Here is a 26,466-nt window from a genome sequence, read left to right as displayed (position 1 = left end):
GAATTTTTTTTTGCTAAATTTAGGTCCTTGAAAGTGCTTGAAAAACGTCTTAGGTCCTTGAAAAACTTGATAGGTCCTTGAATTTGTCCAATACTGCCGGCGGCNTTGGAAAGTCCTTGAATTTCAATCTCATCATAGAGTGGGAACCCTGTATAAATAAAGTTATAAATGATGTAAAAAAAAAATTCACAATTTTGAACAATAGTTCAAACAAATGTTTAATTTAAAATAATCTTCTAGATAAGTAATTTTACTCCTTTTTATTTTCATTGAAGTACTGTCAGTTAGTCCTTAACTAATAAACTCAATTAAAAAACTTCATTGGCTTTAAAATTAAGTAGGTAGAAATTAAAGTGGATGTGTTTCAAGCACTCAAAAATTGACGCCCTTTCTCAAGACGTGACCTACATTAGGTGCCCATTGCCAAACATAAATATTCACATCTGGAAAGTCTTGAGAATGTGCATCTTAACAAGCAATTGAAACATGTCAACTTTTATTCCCATTAAGCATATTTTTGAAGCCAATGAAGTCTTTTAATCAAGTTATATCTCAATGCTTCAGTTTCTTGGGATTATTTATTCACTCTAATGTTAACTTTAAAATACCTCTCTAGGCAAGTAATTTGCTTTATTTTAATTTAATTTCATCATTGAAACTGAAATTAAATTTATCTGTATTTTTATATACCCACTGTAATACTGACAGTAAGTCTTTTTTTTTCTCTAAAGACTTTGCTATGTATATAGTATGTATATTTAATTATTTTGACTAAGATATATGATAATTGGATTTAGTGTTTCAGGACTTACTATATTCTGATCATCGACAATCCATAAATGTACCTGTATTATAATTATCTGTATTACAAATGTAATATCTCAGAATTGTTAAACTGATAATTCTTCAACTGAAATGATTATTTTAATTTGTTGAAGAAAAATTAAGTTTAAAGATCTGCAACTCACTTGTTAAGAAATAACCATTTTATGCATATATGATATCGTACTGGGATCAAGAACTGTATTTGTATTACCTAAAGAAAAAAAGCCCAAATAAGTGTAATTCATATAAACCTGTAAAAAAAAATTTTTTTTTTGTGTATGCAAAGAAATGACTTCTGAAAAAGCCATGGCAGCAACAAGTGATATGTTATGTTGCAGCAATGCATATTAAATCATTCTACACAAAAAAATTTGCACATCATAAATTAATAATTCTGACAAAAGATATATTTAAAGTGCAAGTCATCGGGTCAATTATTTGATGTCTTGCCCCCTGTTATTACAGTTTGTGTTGACTATGCCCTTTTTAATAATTTTTTTCCAAAGCCGTCTGTTTCATGTTTTCGCTCTCCAATTTTTTATTTTCAAGATACTTTAGCCTCATCTATCCATGTCTTCATGGGATGCTTTTTGATTTCATACGGTTTATTATATTCTTTTCTTTAAAAAGCTTTTGGATTTAATCGTTGTATCTCCATTGCCACACTTCTTCCTTCTCTGATTGGTCCAAAAATGGCTCTCATTATTTCTCTGTCCCAGGTAATTAACTCCTTTTCATGTTTTTGGGTGACGGTCCAAGCGCGTCTAAGATAACTCTATGTCTAATCTCAATTTTATCCACCCTGCATTATTTATTTATTTATTTTTTTTGGTAATTACTTTAGATCTTATTAATTTCGAGCGAGTCAATTCTAAAATTTTAATTTATTATATCATATGACACACGAAAAGGTTTCATAATAAGTAACACCTCATAGTGGATTGTTTCCAGGGTAATTTTTAGTCATAAAATATTAGCTTTTAAAGAGCTTGCAACTAAGCTTTAAAGTACATTTTGGTAAGATTTTTCTGAAATACCTTTTGAAGTTTAGGTGCTAGCCTCTTTAACTGCGTCAAGTGTTCCAAAATGCTCTTACCTGGTAATTTTTTGAGGGGAAAAACAAGAAGTAGTCTGGGAAAGCCATTTCTGGAATGTAGAGAGATTGTTAAAACTGCATTAAGTGAGTCAAGAGAGTGGTAGAGGTGCAAGGTTTTTCTTCACTCACTTGCAGATTGTTCATCACAATCACATGAAAAGAAATTTTTTGAATGTTTAATCTCCATGCTATTAAATGAACGCTCAAATGACGATCTGAGTGCCAAGGTTTTGTTACATGTTGGGTATTTTCGTCATGGTGGGTTTATAAGCTTCCAACACAATAGACTTCTTTACTACCTTATTTTGGAAACTGGCAGACTTGACATCGTAATAAACAACTAACAAAATTCATTATTGTGGTAAAAGTTTTCGCCATGGTTGAGTTTGATTGACCTTTAATTGCAGCTTTCAGGGGAGTCAAAACCGTGTTTAATGTTGACTGTCTTTACTCTGGATGGCTGGAGCAATCATAAACAATTGTGCATGTGTAAGCTGAATTTTCCACCTGATCTAAATCAGGCCAAGCATGCTTTGATGTGCTTTAGCTTTGCAGTAAAATCACTCATAATACTTTTTAGGTTATTAAAAATATTTCACTATGAAAAAGTTGGTGTAACCTTTAGTGAAGTTTATGTGAAAGTTATAATATCCAAGGCCGGATATAACTTTCTATAAGTTAGATCAGATTTATGTTAGGCCGGCTGTAGCTTTGACCCCTTGATAACTGCAGGGCGCCCCAATTCTGAAAATATGTCTTTTGGTTTTGTGTAATGAATGAGCTTAAAATGTGTTTCTGTTCTTTTTTTTCCCCTTCAAGGAATCTAACTTCATATGTTATGCAATTTACGAAATTTCCACATTACAGCTTCATCACTATACTTCTTAACTATATTTAAGTTTTTATGTGAATAATATATTCAATAACCAAATAATATTATCAAATGCTATTAATTAAATGTTTAATTATAAAGAATTATAACAGTTTGCTCTTGGTGTATCTACTATATACTATCTTCAATATCTGGAGATCCTGCCAAGCTTAAATCTGGTATTGGTTATATCAACTCATAACTGCATTCTGTTGTTTCCATAGAAGCTTATGAAGAGATTGTCAGCTAGGAAATGTTAAGCCCATTCCTCTATAAAATTATTATAAATTTGCAATTATTTGGAATCTAAGGATTCATCAAATTATAATAAAATAATATCCCTGTAATTTTTTTATAACTAGGTAATTATTTTTCCCATTCTATATTTCCAGCTTTTAAACATAATTATTTATGGTATGCAAATCAAATATCTCCTGAAACCCGTTTTTATCTTAAGCTTTTTTGAACAAATAAATTTAAAATTTATGTCATTTCTATTTAGATTTCAATGGTTTCCATTAGTTGTTGGTTGTAAAATAAGAAGTCTTTCTGTGAAAGTAACACAACACTGTAATTTATTAACTTCATTGTATATGCTAAATGATCTTTAGTATTTAAACATGAAGTTATCGTCTGGGCTTTTGGTGTTAACTTAGTAGTTTGTAATGCTTGCAGATCAGTAAACATATTAATTGGGCCAAAAGTGTTACTGTTTCAAAATGCTTACATATCCAATCACAATAATATTTCAAAGGACACCTAAATTTTGCTATGCTTAACACATTTATTAATTTTTCAATAGACATTTTGAAATATAGGCTTCAATTTTTGATCAAGTCAACCTCTTACTTCGCAAATAACAATTTCGATTTACACCTTTTTTTTCCTGCATAACAACCAATCAGAACTAATCTTGATAATAGTTTGATCTATCACATTCAACAGAGGTACTAACTTACCCTAACTGTACAAGTCATTATAGCTCATTAGTACAGACAGCTTATATTATTCTATATTATGTAAAAATATAATATGGTATTAAAATTTATTATTGTTAATTTGTAATTTATAACAGTTACGTTTTGGAACTCATATTTGTTCCAAAGACTTTTTTTTATTCTATTTATACTATTATAAAACACTATGTTTATTAACCAATATAGCCCATAAAAATCCAAAGCTTGATTTAGGGGTAGCAAAATATTTAGGGGAAAGTGGATATGATTCGAAGGCCCGTTGGAGCTAATCTGTTCAACCCGGAAGCTGTTGGATTTAATCAAGATATTGTTTAGTTATGTACAATTCATGTACCACTATGTTTAGTTATGTACTATACCATTTCAGCTTTCAGGAGCCTTACAAAATCATTTTCCACATTGGATTGGTTTTAGATAGAAAATACATCATTACAATTTATAAAATCAGTAACACATGTTACTTTTATCTAAAGAAACATTAATCAAGTATTCAGGGTTTTTTTTTGATAGACTGTTTTGTTATATTGGTTCATCATACACTTTTTTTTTCTTCTTTTAGTCGTGTTTTGAGTTTTTTTTTTTTTTTTCATTCCAAAACAACTGTCCTATCTTTGGTAACACATTTTTTTAAATGTTCGTTATCCTGATATTTTAAATTGGTTTTATATAGTGATGATTCTATTCTGTCTCACATAGAGAGCATAGGTTATCAGAAGAAGAAAAAACAGATCCATGGAACTACTGGACTAAATCCTTATTGTTTGTTAAGAGTATAAATCTTTAGTAAACTCATCATAAGCTTGACTAAAAAGATTTTTATAACCATATAGACTAATAAGTAGAAATAGTTAAAGAACATTAGAGTATTGACAGCATAAAACAATTTATCTACACAGACACCATGAATTCAATGATATGGCAGATACTTCTTCCTACCTAGTAATTCAGAGTTCTCTAAAAAGCAGAACTAATTTTGCCAGAATCAAGATACTCCGTTACATCCCACTCTTCCATATATATTTCTAGTGTATATATTCTGCTGCATTTTTCCCCAAATGCAAAGCACTTTATAACCTATGTGTGCAACACGAAGACTGTGAAATTATGTCCGACATAGTATGTAATTCCGTGGCATATATTTTGCAAATACCCATAACCAACAATCAAAGTTTCCTTAATCAGATCAATTGTTTAAGATAGAAAAAGTAAGATTTGAAAACAGAGGAGGAAAAATTGAGTGTTGAAATGTGGTCTATATTAATGAAATCAAATTGCCTTAATTAAATATCTCTGAATAGTTGGATCTACTACATGTTTTATTTTTTTGAAACAGAATAATTTCGCTTTTAAACCTAAAAACGCACTTTTGTTGATGGGCTTAAATAATTATTTAATCTTTTGCTTATGGCTGGTACAACAGTTATATTTCTAGTTAAAATATTTGCAACTATGTTGCATTAAAAGAGAACAAAGATTCTAATAAAAACCTAAATCCTTGGGATTCAAGTTTAACTATACCAAGTAGCATCCCAATAAAAAAGCAAGACCTACTTTCCACTTGCACCTTCCATGTGTTCCCACTTGCGATAAGTAGTCAAAGTAATTAGTACAATAATGAGTTAGCTGCACAGTTTAATAAATGCAAGAATGTTGCAGTTTTTTTAAAACAGTAAAATACAAATTTGTGTTTTTTCTACACTCGGGAAAAGCTTAAAGACCAGTTTCCTTTGAGCAATTCAGCTTGCAAACAAAACTAAAAAAAAAATTTTATATTTTTATATCCTGAACTAATTCAAATTAAATCTCCTGAGCTATTTAACAAATTGAATGAGCTAATACAAATTTTCCTTAGAATTAATGGTAATATTTTGCTACACCTGTGGTCCAAGATTTTAATGGTGCCAGTAGCACTTAAGATAACCACTCTAAAATAGACTCGGAGTAATAAAAATTCATAGTGAGAACCTTGATTATTTAAAAATAAGTACTTAAATTTTGAAGTTATTTCAATATTTATCTTTTGGCTTTATAAAAGTAAAATACAAAGCAGAATAAGCCGTTCATATCGAGGTATCTGTTACTAGATTTTTATTGAGTACAGCAAAATATTTATTTTCTAGTCATATATTTATAAATGTTATTTGTATAAAATGCATGTGAAGATTAATTGCATGTATTGTAACGCACACTTGTTGGTTTTGAACTGTTGATATATAAATTTTGCTTTTGTAAACTATTAAGTGCATTGTGTATTTTTACAATTATATATACATATAGTAAATATTGTGCATATCAAGTATGTAACTAATGCCATGTTGTAGAAGTATTAAAAAAATAAATTGTAGCTTTGTGATGAAATGTCATTTATTCAATATGAAAAAATACATGTTTCTTTTTAAAAAGTTTTAACTAGTTACATTGGACTAAAGTGTCCATAAGCATATAATTTTTTTTTTTTAACCTTAATCAATTTTATTAATTTATACACTTAAGAGATATCTTTTTATTCTAGACAAAAGAAAATTCAAAATAAGTTTATATTGAAATTATAAACGAAGAAATATTAATTACATTTGCTTTGACGAAACAACATATTAATAAAGCATATATAGGTAAACATAGAAATTTAATGGATTGGTGAAAATATATAAATATGACTCTTTGACTAGCAAATGAGAATACTTAAGTATGATGTATGAGATTGTAGCAAAATATATATAAATATGTGTGTATAAAAATTATATATTGTTTGCCCATTCAAAAAAAAGAAGAAAAATCAGTTACCAGCACTTGCAACATAAGTAAATATAAAGAATGGTCCCAAACATAAAATATACAAACAAGAATAACACGAAAAACCCATAAATGATGAAAAATTATGAGAGAGAAATGTAGGGTAAATTAAAAAAGAAAAATCTCATGGTTTATGTGTAAAGAATTTACTTGAATTATATCACAGTATTTTTTTTTTCTTATTAATTTATATGTCAGAGAAAAAGCAAGATAATCTTATATTATTTAAATAAAGTGATCTTAACTAGTATTATTAAATAGATAAGCAGTGATGTAAATTGATTAAAAATATGTTTAGTTTATCTTAAATTTTTAAAGTATACCAACTTTAAAAAAGTAAAAGTACTTAAACCTTTCATTTTTAAAAAATAAATACAAATCTCCCTTATTAAAAAAAAAGAATTTTAAGTTTATGTTACATAATTCAATTGTATCCATTTCATAATAAAATAGTTTTTTAAAAGCTTGCTTCAATACAAAGTTTTTTACTAATTGTGATTTTTCTGATAATACAGTAGAGAACCGATTATCCGGAACGATCGGGACTATCGCTATTCCGGATAACTGATTTTTCCGGTTTTCTGAATCGCTACAAAAAGCCGTTTTTTTAGTGTTAAACCTAACTAAAAAAAAAAATATTTGGAAATAATCTTTAAAATAAGAAAAAACGATGAGGTAATACACTAATGATTATTTCTGAAATGATGGTAAGGTACATCTTTCAAAAAAGAAAATAAAATCGTAAAATCTTATAAGGAAAAAAAAAATTTTTTTTTAAAATTGCGGAAAAATTTATCGAATTTCGTTCCGGTTTTTTGGTTTTCCGGTTTTCTGATTTCCGGATAACGGGTTCTGTACTGTACATACAAAATTTAAATATGTCATGATATATAAAAATATTTTATTTGAATAATACTTTTTCTAATTTCTCAGAAGATAAATTTCTTTAAAAATAATTTAACAATAGCTATACAAAAACAGTATTGGTATTATGAACAATTCATTGTAAGAGAATGATCACACATATTTAGTTTACAAGTTGTAAAAGTTTAAAATACATTTCTTTTATCATTTTGGTCATATTCATTTAGTACAGCATCTTTATCAAATTTTAAATCTAATGAACAACATTTCATGCAACAACATAAATAATTTTATTGAAGAATAAATTTTAAATATACATAAAATGCTTTATTATTTCATATCTATCTGTGCCAGTGTTAATCTAACTTTTTACTATGTTTTCCAATATTTGGAATATGCTTGATTGGCTAGGTGTGAAAGATCATTGCAAAGCATAAATGAGTAACAAGCAAGATAAAATGAAAGATTTGCTATGATCATTACAGGTTGAAAGCTCAACTTCACATCTCATAATCTATAGCATAAATAATTTATTTGATATGTGACAATTACTGAGCTACAAGAAAAACAAAACCTTGATAACTTTTGAACTGTTGAGAGTTAAAACGTAAGGCATGTTGGAATTATTTTTATTTGTGCATGTGCACTTTTTTATGGTTGTTTATGAAAGTGCTCAGCACATATTCATTGTCAAGATCCATTAATGGATGCATAACAGCTAGATTGCAGTTCAAAAGGAAATTTGCAACAGAGTTAATAGAAATAACCTTCAAACTCAAAATTGCAATGAAAAGATTACAGAATTTTGCCAAACTTCTGTACCACATCATAGCCATTTATGGCACACATATTAAATGTGTCGAACTAAATTTGAATATTTGTAATAATTTTTAAAATTTGTATAAAATTTTGGAACTTAGTTTTTGAAATTTTTTATTCTTATATAACTCAATTATTGTCATCCCACAATCAAAATAAACAGGACATTTTTATGATAAATACTACATTTAAAATAAAGGCAATTTTTTTTTTACTCCATATGTCACTTAAATAAATAAAATTGTAAATAAAAATATTCAGCTCATGGATAATCCATTCAATATATGCAAATTGATTATTTTAAAAATATGAAGCATGCACATATATTATATAAATTTTGACAACTATAAAAAAAAAAAGACTGGCACAAAAGTAAAACTTAATGACAACATATTATTGAAACTGCAATAACTAATTCATTTAAAGAACCCATGCATTATTTGGCATGTACAATGCAAATACACAAATAAGCTCATTTTTTGTTTCATCTCACAAAAGCTGCACATAAAAAATAAATTACTATTTATACTACAATTAATTCATCTGCTTCGTAAGAAATCGGTCATTTTAAGAACACAGTAGATTGTCCAAATACAGCTTTCTTCAACTTATAGTAATGTACCGCAATGTGATTTTATTGCTGAATGATTATGAGTTTTGGTATTGTGATAATGTAGATTGAAGTTGCTCAGTAATCTGAAAGAAAAAAAAATAGATAATAAACACACATATACACATCTAAACCTCTTTTAAAGTCAAACTGGTGTTCAAATTTTGCATGAGTTAGTTGAATACATTATAATTTCAAAAATAATTAACTATGTAAAGTTTAAAGGTCGAAGTAACATTATTAGACCAAACTTAATCTTAGCTATATCTTATTTTCTGAATAAATTTTGCCTCCACTTTATATGAAAATACTTTCAAGAATGAGATAAATGAAGTAATTTTGATAAAAGAACATTTTTTTCATCAATTTTTAAAGAAAAAAAAATACAAGAAATTGCCTAACTTGAGCAGTATTTTGTTAGAAAATAAATAAAGCAAAAGTGAAAAAAAAACTTTAAATAATTCACTGGACTTTTTTTTTTAGTAATTGAAAGTATTTTTTAATTACCTAGCTTTTTATTATTTAATGAATCTTTCAAAGGGGTTAAATACAGGTCACAATGCAAAGCAAAAAACAGAAAAGAAATTTTTTAAATTAGAATTGGTCAAGAAAATATGAGGCTGAGGTTAATTCAGAAGATATCTGCAATGCTGTGATGAAGTTTGATAGAAACAAATTGAATATATGGATGGATCTGGTATAGAGATTCATCATTGAAATGTGTGTCTTGTGACTAAGGGTGCACAATGAGCGTTAGTTGTTCGTACCAAAATTTCAGTGATTATATATCTATTGATGTATCATCTATCTTTGTGTGTTGTATATTTGTAAATAAGCAGCCCTTTAAAACTGGATTAATCATTTAGGCTTATCATTTTTGCCTGTGTTTTAAAATTAATTGCAACGTAAGTTTAGTTTAATATTAAAACTTAATCCCTTAAGTACTAACGTTCGATGTTACTGATATAAAACGTTCTAAACAATATTTCTAATTTATTCCAAGTGTAATATCTAAACATATAGTTACCCTTTGATAGAAATCTATTTGAGCAGTAAGATAAGTCTCCATCATAGTCTTAAAGTATGCTACCCTCTCACGGTGAAAATGGTTGATTTCAGCTAATGTTGCATAAGATATGACATCAGTTCTTTGACTAATAGCTGCAACTTCGTCTTGACTTAGTTTACCATCTTCATACATCTTTTTATGTTCTGCCACTTTATTCAGTGCAGACTGAAAACAAAAAATGAATCATTAATTTGAATTTATAAAGCACTACTAAGCAATTGATTAAAATTGCAAATATTTATTCATAGTTATAACAATGAAATGAAAAATAATGAATAAATTAATTTTTGAATTGCTTTACATTAGAGCAGTGTTTCCCAAACTTACGACTTTAGTGTACCCTTTCTAAATTTTTCGTAACGCTGTGTACCACTGGAATCGAACACAAAANTATATTTTACTTTAAAAAAATTGCACAAAAGTTAAAAATCACAACTGGCTATTAACACCACTAATTATTAACTGTTAACTCTGTGAGAAATAGCCAATAGAAAAACACGTAATCGTAAATTTTCATTGCTAGCTTTGTTTTTAAATAAAAGTTTTTGAAATTTCCGTTTGTTGTAAGATATTTCGCACAAGAACACGCACCCCCGCTAAACTGCTCCCGTACCCCTGGGGATGCGCGTACCACACTTTGGGAAACACTGCATTAGAGTATGAAACAAGTTCACATAATTACAATAATCCCATTTTTTATGTGGAATGGATCAAATCGATATAAAAAGTACTACCTAAGGAAGTCAAGTTCAAAAAGTTATATTTAATATGAAATAACTTTAAGACCGTCAATATTAATCATTATATTTATCACAAACTAAATGAATAAACATTTTTTACTTACAAACACAAAAGAATGGTAATATTTCATACCTTTTGAATATGCAGTACATCAGGCCAGGCAGCAAGCATTCCTTTATACTCATGAAGAACATCAGCCATTGGTTCAGAATCATATTTTGGCTGGATGAAATTAGAAAAAAGATATAAGACTAAATATTTTCTGCATTCATATGAATGCAGTAAATATTTCAATCATTTTCATCAAATCAGAAATCATTTTCATTTTTTTTCTTTTTGCTTTAAAAGATGCTCTTATAATATTATAAATTGTAATATCTAATGGATTTATGAAAACAAATTTACTTATTCAATTTTTTTTCTTTCTGAATGAGGGTTTTTATGCATTAATGAGATGAAAACAAATTTACTTATTCAATTTTTTTTCTTTCTGAATGAGGGTTTTTATGCATTAATGAGATTTTGATTTCCTTATCTTTTAAAATCATTGAAATATTGGGTAAAATGTCATATTTCGGTGCTAATTTTTTTCATGTTTATATTTATTTTCATTCATTTTATCTTTATTTTAATTCATTTCATCTTCGACACTTAAATTTTTTTAATTTTCGCTTTAACATGTGTAACTCTAGGCAATTTTAGTCTGCAAATGGCAAACTTTAATGGCTTTAAATGGTAACAGCTTAAAAGAGGGGCTTTTCAAAAGTATTCTCAATTTTGATAAGTAAGAAATCGGTTTTAACCAGTTCAAATGATTCATACCTCTAATTGTGTCTTTAAATGTTAAGAAAAATTGATTCATTTGATAATTGACCAAGGTACTGTACAACAATGCTCATATAAGAACACAAGTTGCATCTTTCCCATTCAGAGATTCAGCTGAGGTTGTTCAAGACATGCTGAGTCAAGTATAAGAGAATTTCAAAAGAAGGAGTTAGAATATTTTATTTTATTGGTGGTGCAGTGTAGGAATTTTTCAGCAGAGTGGTAATTTTTTTAATATCCTCAGAAATATAACAAAATAAAAGATTAATTTTTAAAAAATTAGGAATCAGAAAAAATAATAAAAATAAGGAAAATTTTAAATCCAAAAAAGAATTAAATACCTGCCAACTTTAAGTAAATGAATTTGTTAAATACTAGATTGAATATATAAATCACAATACATTGATAATTTTATCAATAATCATCCTCAGATACACTTATCCTATTCAAACTAAACATTTATAAATAAAGCAACAATTAAAAACATTTCCTAAAAAAATATTTACCTGTTCCTCATACATTTTCCCTAAGTCTTCATAGACACCAGCAGTGTGTTTGATAGCAGTAGTTAAATATTCAGAAACTAAAAAATAATTAAAAAAAAGATAGAATAAGGCATTTTTTCAATAATTTATAATAAAACAATGCACAAGAGAGCACAAAAAAATAAATTCAGGAGAACTATTTTACCAGGAGAGGGATCCATTTGAAATGCTAACCCAAGTTCCTTAAAAGCATCAGCCATCCGCTGTATTTCTTTTCTAACAGCTGTAAAACAAAAGTTAATAAAACATTAACAAATTTGGCTGATGTAAATAAAGAGACAATTTAAATAATTTTAAATTTTATACTTTTTAAAAAATTCTAAAACCAATTTAATAACAATTTTAAAAGTATAGGAACAGTAATTCGATATAATCTAGATTAGGGTTTCTGAGTGTGAGGTAATGTTAGTGCAGTCAACGACAATATGCTATTCGATGATATAATTACATAAATACAAGCTTACCATATAGAAGATAAAATTATTGGTAGATAGACTAAAAAATAGCAAACCACATTGATAGGAAGAACATGCATTTTTCTGAATGTACAGATATCACTAGACTGTCATTACTACTTGTTTGTATTGTCATTACTGGTCAAGGCAAAGTCAGAGTATTACAATTTGCTCAATATTAAGAGAACATGTGCTTGAATTACTGAGGGACATTTAGACTAATATCCCATAGTCACTGAGAAGGCAATGTAAATCTGCTTCCCTTTGACTTGACTAACAGATAGGAGACTGTTTTTCCAGCTTATGCTCATACCAAAAACAAATTCATAGCAGGACAAAATGGCAATTCAGTTCCACCAATTCAATTCTCTAACATAAATTATTTTTTTTAGACTATTAGTAGAAAAAAAATAAAAAAATTTCCTACTTCACATTTTTTTTAAAAATTTTTGTAGTTTTTCTTTGATTTATATGTTCACAATTATAATAATGATTATGTGTTGACAATAGCTAATGAATTCTGTTTTACCAAAAGAACGCTGATCACTTAAGTTCTGTAACTTCAAAAGACTCAAATATACCTTAATTAGATATCTTACCTAAACCAATAAAGATGCCAAAGTTATGATTTCACCATATGGGTAAGTTATATAACAATTAAGTATTTATGCTCAGGTGTCATCAGTACAGGTGCTGGATTCACAAGGCAATGACAAATAACTGCCTTCGTAAACTATTGATGGGTCCATAGAGCATAATAAATCGAAATGTATGCAGATAGAGAAAGTTGACATTAATTCCAACGTTTTCTTATAAAAAAAATAGGTTAAACAATAAGAACATAAGGAGACAATAGTATTAGCACAAAGAATGCTTGTTTTTGAAAGTTTCCAATTTTTTAAAGTTCAGATTTTCAAGGTTGTACTGCAACAATATTACAGTAACACTACCTTGGGATTTTAGATAATGCTAAATATTAACAACATTTACATAATTCATAGTTAAAAAAATTTATGAAAGAAAAAGATTAAGGATTTCTGAGACTGATCATAATTTTTTACAAATAAGCAATATACATTTAGAGCAATTTTGAAAAAAATACTCACGCCCAGCATATCGTTTGTGCTGTTCAATAGCTACATTAAATAATTGTTTCACACTATCATCCATTTTCATAACGCAAAGATTGAAATGATTTATTTGTTTTTCTCTGAAAGAAAAGCATGAAAACGCCATTAAAACTAATTAAGTTGCAAATGAATCATTAAAATTTTATTCTAAACCATAACATATTAACAAAAAATGCAGTAAAATTGTGCTAATACAAATAGAAGAATAAACAATGTTGAAAATAAAAAAAACTATGACAAACTAATCTTTCAATCAACAGTTCAATTGGAGGAAAAGTATAAATCTGAATAAAATGAAGATCATTCAAATGAGTTGTTCCTCGGTATCATTAGTTATACTTCCTTAAAGAAAATAAGTCTTTTTTTTCTATTTGTTATAATTGTCAGCAAGGAGGTTCAAGGTCACAGTATAACCCCCTACAAGTCCCTACAAAATAACACCAATCCCACCTGCTTGATGCAAAATCCCTGGTCTTCATATTTTTAAGATAATAACTCCCTGTCTGATTATTTGTATAAACAGTCCATGCTCAATACAACGACCCCTGTGGTACAAACAAAAATAGACGTTATAACATGAGGTTGCTGTAATATGAAGACAAAAAATTGGAGCAAATATTTATTTGTAATTCATAAATACTAGACTTATTTTGAGAAAAACATGCTATATGTTAAAAAGATTTAAAAAACTGATAAAATAGAAACTAATGCAGTTTTTTTAAGTCAATAAAGTGCAAGTATTAATATAATACACTAAAGGTTAAAAGTACATTTAATTATTTTTTCAAATGACATCTTTTAGGGTAACACATAATTTTCAGATAGTCCTTTAGAGCTTTTTCAAGATTTCGAAATTTTCTTTCGCAAGAACGATACAATTAAATTGTAAAACCTTATTCTTCTGTTTTCAGAATTACATCATGAGTTTTAATTATTATAAACAAAGTGCTTTATAGGACTTTGATTAATTTAAGATCAATGATTAATTTAAGATTTGATCAATTTGCAGTTTTAACTAAGTTCCAAGCATACAGCATTAATCTGCTTACATGCAGCCAAGAACTGTTACGTCTAAGCAAATATAAAATCAAGAATGTGAATACCACTTGGACTTGTTTTAACTCTAAAATAAACCACCTCTTACATCACTTCAAAAAAAGAGAAAACACAATTTTCAAACAAGAAAAATATGATTGGTGAATATATTGAACCCTTTGTAAAGTAATTTACATCATTGCTTATAAATTAGCATCATTGCTTTTGTCTCACGTCCATAGTATGAATAAAAACAAAATATTTGAATAATACTGATTGAATATAAATAATCAAGAGAGGTTTAATTTCACAAAATTAATCTGCATAATTATTTTGCACGATGAGATAAAATCTATAATTCAATTTTTTCAAGCATGTAATTCTAATTAACTGAGAAATTTTTTTAAAATTCTTTATATCAAAAGAACAAAACTACTTACACCATTGAATTATCTAAAGGAGTGGATGGTGTTGATATAGCATGAAAAAATGGTCCTCCAATTAGTTTATCTTTTTCTGCATTTCTTTTCCCAACCTTCCATCTCTTAGAGGGGAAAAAAAGGAGAAGAAATAGTGAACAAATTGTCAATGTTAAAAAAGTTTCACCAAAAATATAAATATATATACATCAATTTATTATGAGGCTAAAAATCAAGGTTGGCATTATTTAAATTACTTGATTTTTACGAAATATAATAGTTGATATAAGTCAAAAATAAATTGTAAAGCATAAATATGTGTACATACCAATATTAAAAAGTTCTGAATAAAAATAATTCGAAAATCAATATATTCAAATATCTATATATACACAACAAAAATTTGACAAAAGAAGTGTGGCTTATAAACCATGTGATTATAAATCCCGATGATTAATTTCAAAATTGTATGAATATGAATCACATGCATGATTTTAAATTATTAAGAGAGTATGAATCCCGATATGAGGCTTTTAAATCATGAGAATATGAAACTCTATATCGAATTTAAAAAATGAGAAAATACAAATCATGATGCGAAATTTTTAGACCACATAAATACAAATCACAATGCATAATTTTTAAATCGTGTGAATACGAATCCCAATGTCTAATTTTTAAAGCACGTATAAATACGAAAATAGATGTTTGATATTACAACCGCAAAAACGAATCACGACATTGGATTTTAAGCTCTAGTTAATACGAATCGCTACATAGGATTTTAAAAGCGCCTAAATACAAATCGGGATATTGGATTTTTAAATCTCGTAAGTAAGAATCGCAATGTACAATATTTAAATCGCCTGAATAAGAATCGCAACGTTCAACTTTTAAATCAGGTAAATACGAAAATCGAGATTTGATAATAAAATCGAGATTTTAAAAATNGCGATATTGGATTTTTAAATCTCGTAAGTAAGAATCGCAATGTACAATATTTAAATCGCCTGAATAAAAATCGCAACGTTCAACTTTTAAAGCAGGTAAATACGAAAATCGATGTTTGATAATAAAATCGCGATTTTTAAAATGCATAAGTACAAAACGCAATATTGAATTTTTAAATCTCGTGAATTAGTATCATAATGTACGATTTTTAAATAGCGTAAATAAGAATCGCAATGCGCAACTTTTAAATCAGGAAAATACGAAAATCAATGGTTGCTATTAAAATCTCGTGAATAAGAATCGAGATATTTGCAGAGTCTGGACTTGGGAATTCTAAAAGGCTTGTTTGTATTGCTTTTGTTTAGACATAATAAATAAAAATTTACAAGATTCGAATGAGCAAATAAATCTTTTCACAGCAAATCCAACTCCATTTTTTTCGTTTGCTTTCACGTCTGAATTACGAAAATACGAGCTATCCAGCGGACAGATAAAAACACAGAAAATTTTATTTTCTGAGCGTAAAAGCGGAGAATAGCTAAAATAAGTCAATATACAGAAGGGTTAGCTGCCAGGACGTAGTTTGAATTTTCTGTTTAGCTTTGAAAATCGTAGACTAACTTCAGAGGGAGAAATGAGGACTTCAGTACTTTCGCTCTGCGGAAAAAGTAATTCCTCATAAAATATTTTAACTTGTACAAAAAAAATTTCAGCAGAAATTAGCAGGAAAATGGAAAAATCTCAAGAAAAAAAAAGTGGAAATCCGCGATCTGCGGAAGAATCACATCCCTGATATAGAATTAAATTATTCATAACGTTCCCACCATCAAAGTTTAAAAAATTCGTTTTTTTTCCCCTTACTTTAAATAACTTTTCGAAGTTTCAATTCTAGAAATATGCTAATCAACAAAAATAACTAAAGTCTTAAAATTTGCAAATTAACAAAAAAGCAATTACATTATAAAAATAAGAATAGTACTTTTTTTTTCAACGAAAATCATAAGAACAGAATTAGATCAGATGCTTACTTTTTCATCCGTACAGGTCAAAAAATGCATCCATACTTCGCACTGTGAAAGAACAGGATGACGACAAATCCTGTTTACCCACATTTGAAGCTGATTTTTACGATGATCAATGAAATCTTTTTCGTATCGTCCTAAAAAATAGAAAATTAATCAAATGAAAAATTCCACAATGTTTTCTCAAAATGACTTTCTTTTATGAAGTTACTCTTCATGACAGATCAATATTATGCATAAAGATGATGTAATAAACTGAAGAGAAAAAAAACTGTTTATTCAGAAGAAAAATGTAGTAAGAAAAATAAACAAAGTTTTATTCAACTAAGCATTATGAAAATTCTTCATATTAAAACTAATACACCATTAAGAAATAGTTGGATATATTATTATCGGACTTTAGATGACATCGATTGTACTTGGTATTAACACTAAAACTTCTATGAAGCACATTAACATCAGAGTGAAATAATATTAATACAAATCAAATATTAATGTCCAGATGTGCACAGAATGTAGCAGTTTGAAAATTTGCATACTTCCTTATTTTATTTACATAATATTTACCAAAATAAAATCAGTTGATAAGAATGTAATAAAATGGCAAAAATAATTTTTTTTTCACTCTGCTAAAACAAACAATGCAGCAATTAGAATAATCAATGTAATTTAAAATGTACAGTTTTTGTTTAAAGTTAACCTGTTTTTACATTTGTTACCGCTAAAGTATAGAAATTAGTCATTCTAGAAATTATTTAGCAAATGTGCAGATTAACAAGGGTAATGCATTAAAATGCCAAAAAAAAAAATTTATTTTTTTAAATTTAGGTGATCTGCAATGTACAGATTATCTGTACCTAGATAATCTATACATCAACAACTAAGAAATCGTGGAAAATAACATTTTTCTGAAACAATAGCAACGTTTCTGTATGCTAAAATTAACATGCTATTTATTTAATTTTCGCAATCTTAACAATCAAACAATCAACATATTAGAAAATAGAATTTATCATCAATCACTTTATGAAAAATATAATACAAAGAAACCAGAGTTTAAAATATTATTACCATTAATGAAATTAACATATTGTTATTATTTTTATATATATAGTCAACCCCGCTTAAAGGAATACCATCGGTTCCAGCCAAATCTATGCAATTAAACGGGTTATTTGATTAAAAAAGGAGTGCAATATTCAATCTTAAATTCTAAATTTTTGCGAAATTTTACTTTTTAATGGTATTTAATGCATAGTTACAGCGTTTCGATCAAATAAATTCAGTTTTATGTTCAATAAACAATTATAATTAAAACTGTCTGTGTTAGTATCACAAAATATAAATGTCATTTAAATTTTCATAAAAATAAATGTTCAAAAAAAAATCAATGTTAGAGAAAAGTAAAATATAGGTAATAAAATATTAGTTGATCCCTTCTTAAAAAGTCTATAATTGAAGATTGTTTTTATACCTGTTTAATTCGTCAATTTAGCAAAATTAAATTTTCTCTTTGAGTTTCTACAAAGACTTTCATGACTTGCGTATCCGTTTCAAATAAATTCAGAATTTCTGTTTTTTGCTTTTACTTAGTTATTTTTTCTAATTCTCGAAACTTGGGAAATTCCCAATTAATGAGCTATTTTACAGCTATTTTATTATTTTGAGCTAAACGGAAATTCCATTTTAGCTGGTGAAACATTTCTCAAAAAAAAAAAAAATTCTTTTTTTCAGTACCTTTAATGCAATTAGGCGGGGACAAAAAGACAACAAATATCCGGTTAAACGGGGAAGCTTAACATTAGTTTCAGATAAAATGATTTGGTTCCATTAAATTTCATTCGTATAAGCGGGTTATTCGATTATCCGATATGCGATTAAGTGGGGATGACTGTATATATCTAAAGAAGAAAGTCAATAAATACAATCAAATAATCAGCAAATTAGTAGATAGAATGAGACAGACAAGCTATTGAACTTTAAAAATATGGAAACCATTAACGTGCACAATACATATTACAGAAAACTCAAGACTCTTCACTCTAACAGATTACCTTACTTTATCAGCAGATTAGCTAGTTAATAAGTATATTAAAAGCTTTTGAACATTAGTGGTAACACAGGCAGGAAATTTACTATTCAAGAATAAATTGGTAAAATACAAGGTTTTAAGTGAGACAGAAATAATCATCAAAAATATACATCTCGTATAATGAATAATAAACAAAAATAACTAATATAAAATGTACCTGATATTTGTTTATCAGGAAGGGGAGGAATTGGTATGAGAGAAAACTTTTCTTCCAATCTTTCATGCAGCCAATCAAAATGCTTATATCTTCTACTAACAGCTATATTATTAAACTAGGGGAAAAAATGATAATAATAAATTACCAACATAAAATGCATAGACTCAATGACAAGCAACGACAGTGACACAAAATTTTAAAAAATTATTTTAAGATTAATAAAAAACGAAAAATTACAAGCGTTAAAAAAAAGTTTCAATTTAAGCATAATTGATTAATAGTTTGGAAAAATAATGAATAAGTATACTTGTCTCTTTTATTGAAAATATGTTTAAGCATGTCTAGACGTTTGCGTTTGATAGCACAAAAGTAATTTCTTTTTTTATCTCTAAAACACTCATTTATTAAGAGTCATTCGATTTTTGACAAAAAATTTGCTTTTGTCTAAGTTTTTATAATAATAAATACAACTAAAAAAAATTTTAAAAAAGCTATACAAATTACGATTTATAATTTTTTTAATCAAAAAATTCTTAAAATAAATTAGTGACTAATTGATTAAAAATTATAAAATATCAAAAAAAGTAAACAAATATTTTTGGCTCAGAAAAATTATTCAATTTGTTAAAATTTTGATTGTACAGACACTCTTTGTTAAAAAATAAAGATAAATATACACAAGTTGTTTAATATTTACTTACAGAAGGAATTAGTTGATAAGCTATGAAACTTTTCAGACCTTTCAATTTGCTTTTTTTGTTGGGAGAATCAACAATGACAGTGTAAGGAGACATGCTTTCCAACCAAACTATTTCACCATTATTCTCCTGGAGAAAAAAAAACATGAATAGGGAAACATTTGAATTTTTTAACAATTAAGAAAGACAATTAAATTAATTCCAAAATGTAGTAAATTCTGACAGATTATAAAGAAGACAAGAGAATTTAGCATTAATATCATCTTTTCTTAATCTCACAACTGCTTATGGTACAACAAGAGGAATGCTAGCATGGCAGCTATCAAATATCTTGAAATACCTCAAAAGGTATTAAGATTGACATGCCTCACATTATATAAAACTAAAAATAAAATACAAAATAACACTGTACAACAAAATTAAACCTTTTTATTTTCGGTTTTTTACCCCGTTTTTACAGTGTGATTCTGTACAGACAAAATGTGCTTGGTTTTTATGTCAAAACCAAAATGGTCCACCCTCATTTTTATAGCAGAAAGGTTGCTAAACTTTGAATATCTTGCTTCCTAATGCACCAAGAGCTTCTAAACTGTGAGAAGGTAGATGAAGGTTTTGTGGCCTGAAATGTTGCAAAAATAGTTGCGAAGTTAGAAATGGTCCCTCTGCAATGAGAGATCCTTTTCTTTGTCTGTAAACTACCATTTTGTGTTGCTAAAATATGCAAAGTCACCGGGCTAAAATGCAGAAGTTTGGAAAAATAGTACGTAGTAAATGAAAAAAAAATTACATTTTCCTAATTTTCAAACAAAACTACACAAAACACATTTTCATCTAATGGAAATATTTCATGTTGTTCAGTACAATCAAATTAATAGACATAACACTTTAAAAGAAGCAAAAGTAATTAACTTACGATGATAGTAACACATTGTTCAGTTGGGACTGTGAGATTGGTTTCACCTAAAATATAGCTCTCACCTCCAGATTTAACAAAAGTAGAAAACCTTAAAAAAATAATAGATTGTTATTGCTTTTCAATAAAAATTGTATAAAATACTTTTAAATGAAACATTCAAATTTCAAATTGTATTAAAATTTTTAAAAAATATTCATAGAATGAGGTAAAAAAAAATTTAAACAAAAAATAATTACCTATTAAAACTTTTCTTTAAAATACTTCTATTATCTGATGGTTTCAAGGAATCTCTTGATTCCCTAGAAATGACTATTGATGCATTAGTAGCTTGATTTTGGGCACCACCTTGAGTTTCCTAATGTTAAATATTCACAAAATATTAAAACTACTTACATTTTATAACAGTAGGATAGTTTAAAAAAAAAAAAAGCTATAAAGCCAGCTAGCAATAAAACTAGCTCATGTATAAGCTCTGTTATAAGCCAAACAAATGTTTGGTTTAATGATAAACATAATACAGTGTTAGAAAATTAATGAATTAGCAAGATATAAACTAATTTATGGGAAATGAATGCAAATTAATTATTTTTGAGAGTAAAAAAAAATTAAAATAAAATTTTGCTCACGCATATTTAATATTATTTTATGAGAAAAACAATAATAAATATTAACTAAAACTAACGTCCTAAGTTCACCTTAACCGTAGACTGTTACATTTCAACATTTTCAATGATTACAAACATTGAATTTTAACACTTAACTATAAAAATGAAGTATAGCTAAAAACGTTTCTACCCTCTCCATTTATGATTTTAGGTAAATTTTTTTATATTTTTGATCCTGTGATTTTTCATATATTTAATTACTTTTGCAGATATAGTATTGTACAACAGCATATTCCGTTAAAAGAAAAAAAAGTGTAAAATAAAGGGATCAGTTTATTAAATTAGGAGAACTAGCGCATACTAATTTATAGGAACTTCTATGTAATTTACCTTAAATCTCTAAAGCAATAAAAATACGCAATTTGTTGTTTTTATTAAGTAATTTAAAACTACATATTTTTCAGTATTTATTTTTTTATTTTAAGTTTATTACAGTTTAAACTGATTTGGATGATGCTAAAAAACTCTTATAACGTAAATTGCACAAAGACGTTTTTCAAAAATCTCAAAACAAACAATCGTATACTATTTAACTACCTTTAGAAAGTTGCTAAATGCAGAACAGTATTGGCACAATTTTGTCAGAAAAAAAATCTAAAATACCGTACACTTTATACCTCTAATTCGGATTGGGTGACAGCCCTGTACTTTACATGCATTGAAAGGCACTGCTGAATAAAGTAAATACCAGACTATTTGTGAAAATAAAATAAAGAGGAAGAGCATATTTAAAAAAATTTCTACTCGTCACCAACCCTTTGACAGTTGAGTTCGTTTGAGAGAAGAGCAGCCTCTTAAAAAAAATGTTCCAATAGTTGTATTAAAAATTTAGGAGCATTTTCATTAAGCAATTAGTTGTTTGATATTAAGTTGAAACAAAATTAAATACATTTTTGATTTACAGTCTATGAGATTAATGATTAGCTATAGAGCATAGTTTAACTTTAATTTACTTGAGCTATCTAACGCTAAAGAAAATTGAAATTAAACAAATTTTTTAGATTAATATTGAAGACATAATCAGCAAAAAAAAAAAACTAAAATTCCAGATTTTAAAACAAATAAGATAAAAATTTTGGAACTGGCTACTATGATTCTTGAACAATACCGTGGCTACTTGACCTTATTTTCTAATATCTGCTGATAACTACTTCTAAAATCTTACACAGTTAATAAATTTAAAAAAAAGAACAAAAATTGTGCATTATCATATTACTTGTCTGTTTGTATCATATTAGTAATACTGTATATTAAAAATAGTTTCAAAACGCATTTAATTATATTTAAGTTTGAGAACAATTAAGATAGCTAACAATGCATTATTTAATTCTAACAAGGGAAATACACATCTCAAAAATTTACATTAAAACAAAGTTAAGTTTAAATGAAAGGTCATGTTTGAAAACCTTGAATAAGATACATATTAACTGCCTAATCTGCCCCTAGGGTAAAAATACCTCATTAAAGTTTAAGTTCATTTAATTTTAAACGAACAAAAGCTTCCCAACTTATTTGTAATCATGGTTTAACAGTTTGGCTACCAATCTTCTACCAAAGAGGTCCCGAAATCAAATCCCAACTGGGACAATTGAATTTTATCTCTAACTTTCTTTACTAAAATAGGTTGGTAGCTATTTAATATGTTTTATTCAATTTAAAAATTATTACTTTTTAATTTAAACTAATTTTTTTAAAGATTTAAATTTTTCAAAACAAATAAATTAATAGATATTTTATTTTTATTTTTAAATTAAAATAGAGAATTTTAAAAATATTGTAATTTGAAATTCAAATTAAACAAAGAATAAATATGTTTCAACTTCAAAAAAAAATTTAAAAATTCATTTAAATTTAAAAATAATAGTTTATAAAATGAATAAAATATCAGATGGTTATCAACCTTTTTTGAAAAAGAAAATTAGAGATAAAATTTAACTGTTCCAGCTAGGATTTGAAGTCAAGACAGCTTAGCCATTGCACCATGATAAAATAAAACTTGGGAAGATGAACTGAAATTTTGATGGGACATATTTTACCCTATAGGCGGCTAATTTGTACCCTATCCAAGGTTTTCTAACATGCTATTCACTTTAAGATTAACTCGGTTTCAACAGCAATTTGAGGTACGTATGTACTTTTCTTGTAAGTATTAAACTTTTTCCTGAAATTATTAACAGTGTGCATTCATGATAATGCAAAACTACATTTATATCTGCTAACAGTTAAATTTTGAAACTGGAACAAAAAATTTGAAAATTAGGCATTTGTTTATGAAGCTCAGCATGATATAAAATAGCTGAATTCAAATTTAACTGTTTCACATCAGAATCTTATGAAAATGAATTTATGAGAAGCCTTGAAAAATCAGAAAATAAATAACAGCTCCAATCTTTATAAATTGATAAATATAAACTTTTGCTTGTTTTGCTCTAAGATTGAATACATAATATTTGTCTGACAGCAGCAAAGAATGCTTAGTTTTGTTATAAAATACAATTATTATTTAATGCTTATTGTAAGAACTGTTCAAATTTATCTTTTCAATAAAAAAAAATTATCTAGAAACATTATTTTAAACTTCCATGGTAATACCTTCCAGCTTTATTAAAAGTTTGTAATTCTACATTGTTATAAAGCCTAATTCCACAAGTTAGCAGATATACATGTGCATTGCTCATTAAAATAGATAACCATAAACCTGACTATATACAGAATCATCATCATCCCAGTCATCATCCCAATCATCAACGGCATCATTTGCAGGTAAGACTGTATTTGGGTAGGTATTCAAATGAGAATCTTCTGGTGGAGGAGGAGGAGGCACCGAAGGTGGGGGAGGACTGTTAGTAACCTGTAAAAGAATTACCTGTGTTATCAAAGCTTAAATTATTCTAAATGTTATCAAAAATAAAGCAGAGATCAGAACAACAATCGATTTCTAACAATTAAATATTCAGATGTGAATATGCTTTTAATCTAGAAATATGTCCTTCAGCCATATAGTAAGAAAAAACGGGATAAAACCGTCATTTGTAAAAACAAATTATCAATTACAAGAATTAAATGAATACCAAGAAGCAAAGGGCACAAACATTGAACATTTATAGAATGTTCCAGACATTTTGGTGAGTGTTACGTATGTATTCACATGTATCACCCTTCTTTATGAATATAAAGTCCTTTGAAATCCAATGAATCATATAGACTAATCCTGTACATAACGGGATCAGTGTCATTTTAATCAAATGAACATTTTAACCATTTTAACGAGTTTTTAGAGAAACATCAAAGTACTAAAACATAAATTTAAATAACTATAAGAATTTCAATTATTTATATATCTATTTACATATACATATTTTCAATTATTGAATTCTATTCTTCTAACTTAAATAGAGTAATTAGAAATTTTCTGTAATTTTTTACAAATATTTCAAATGAACTGAAATTTAAATTTAACCTAAGTAGCTAAAAAAAGAAAAGAAAAAACAATTATAATTTATATCAATTTCAGTTAAATTTATAAACTTAATTTTACCAGACGCACGTAGGGATTGAAATAAGTACTAATGAGCATGAAAAAATGCACCTTAAATTATTTGATTTATTGAAGAGAAACATTGATTATAAGTTTCAAATTCATAGTAGATGATTTAAAAAAATAAATTGTAATAACATTTTCTTTTCTTTAGTTTTTGATCATATTTTGGCAAGCATGTCGAAGCAAGCAATCAAGTCAACTATTTTATTAATGGAAGCTAAGAAATAAGTTGTCTAAAATAAATTTGTTAATTGTATTACATAAACAAAACTATATGAACACAATTAGTGGAGAGAAATAGACAAAAATACTAAAAAATAAGCAAACAATTAAGACAATATATTCATCAATAAATGAAAAAAAATTGCTTTGAAAAATTCACATTTCCCTAAGGTGGATACAGGACACATTAATTTACATATTTAAGCAAATATAAAAATTTAACTTGACTACAGACCTTCAAACTTTGAAAAAATAAAAACATTTTAAACAAAAAGTGCATTTTTAGAAAAGCAACAATATTGTAGAAAACTAAAATAGGATTTGGCATAATGTAAACATAAATATTAAACTTTAAGACAGTAACATTAAATGTTTTTAATGAAAATAAAATCCTCTTTCAAAAAGTGATTAAAATTTTAAACCACACAAACAGCCTATTCTTAATAATAAAAAAAAGAATTTTTATTAACAATTTTAACTTCCTTTTCAATTTTAGAAAAACTTAATTTGTCCTTGGTAATTTGAATTTTTTAAAAAATTTGAAACTTTAACAAGGTTATGATATTAATAAATACTCCAAATATGATTAATTAGTTAGAATTATTATATTAATACCAAATCTACATCCTCGTATTCGGCAAAACTCATGTTGAGATCGTACAAGTAATTCAATCAACAGAAGCTAACAGTGTAAATTTGAAGTTCAAAATGATATTTCTTTATCAAATGACAAAAGACTCATGTCATCTCATTTGTCTTTGCTTTTTATTAATAAAATTTTTTAACAATGCATTTAATCTGACAAAGACAAAAGTTATTCATTATCTTATCATAGCCATGGAACCAAGGTCATATTACAGATAAAATGAAACCTTTACAATAACATTAACAAGCAGATATTAATGTATATTATATATCAAATAGTTCTTCTCCAAATGTAAATTATTATTAAAATGAAATGTAAATAAAAAAAATAATGATTAAATCAAAGAATCAAAACAAAGTGAACCTGTTTAAAAATAAATAAATCAGTTACAAATCACAAGTCTTTTATTTAAAACTATTTCATATTTTACTTACAATATTAAGAGTACATTAAGTATGATATAGATTTTCTCTGTATAAAAG

General features: G+C 27.0%; 1 protein-coding gene across 4 annotated transcripts in view; it reads right to left on the bottom strand.

Annotated features, from left to right (window-relative positions):
* Positions 1–6,115: 6,115 nt before the first annotated feature.
* The window catches only part of LOC107443208 (sorting nexin 33-like protein SH3PX1), a 38,181-nt gene continuing 17,830 nt past the window's right edge, over positions 6,116–26,466 (bottom strand). Inside the window, exons 1-14 of one of the 4 annotated variants that reach the window (XM_043052968.2) lie at positions 25,954–26,110; positions 24,274–24,426; positions 21,147–21,265; positions 20,908–20,998; positions 19,998–20,123; positions 19,297–19,411; positions 17,054–17,184; positions 15,096–15,199; positions 13,597–13,700; positions 12,181–12,258; positions 11,997–12,073; positions 10,798–10,887; positions 9,883–10,089; positions 6,116–8,941 (exon numbers count right to left, since the gene is read on the bottom strand). In XM_043052968.2, the coding sequence (XP_042908902.1) occupies positions 8,894–8,941; positions 9,883–10,089; positions 10,798–10,887; positions 11,997–12,073; positions 12,181–12,258; positions 13,597–13,700; positions 15,096–15,199; positions 17,054–17,184; positions 19,297–19,411; positions 19,998–20,123; positions 20,908–20,998; positions 21,147–21,265; positions 24,274–24,426; positions 25,954–25,986 (1,476 nt within the window). In that variant the 5' untranslated portion in view covers positions 25,987–26,110 and the 3' untranslated portion in view covers positions 6,116–8,893. Of the gene's footprint in view, positions 8,942–9,882; positions 10,090–10,797; positions 10,888–11,996; positions 12,074–12,180; positions 12,259–13,596; positions 13,701–15,095; positions 15,200–17,053; positions 17,185–19,296; positions 19,412–19,997; positions 20,124–20,907; positions 20,999–21,146; positions 21,266–24,273; positions 24,427–25,953; positions 26,111–26,466 lie in introns of those variants that run through there. The other 3 variants (XM_071185395.1, XM_043052965.2, XM_043052967.2) reach the window with 3 other exon arrangements.

Source organism: Parasteatoda tepidariorum, chromosome 9 (genome assembly GCF_043381705.1).
Source record: "Parasteatoda tepidariorum isolate YZ-2023 chromosome 9, CAS_Ptep_4.0, whole genome shotgun sequence".
NCBI classification, from domain to species: domain Eukaryota; kingdom Metazoa; phylum Arthropoda; class Arachnida; order Araneae; family Theridiidae; genus Parasteatoda; species Parasteatoda tepidariorum.
Note: the sequence above shows the minus strand (reverse complement) of the source record. Positions and strands in the feature narration are given on the sequence as shown.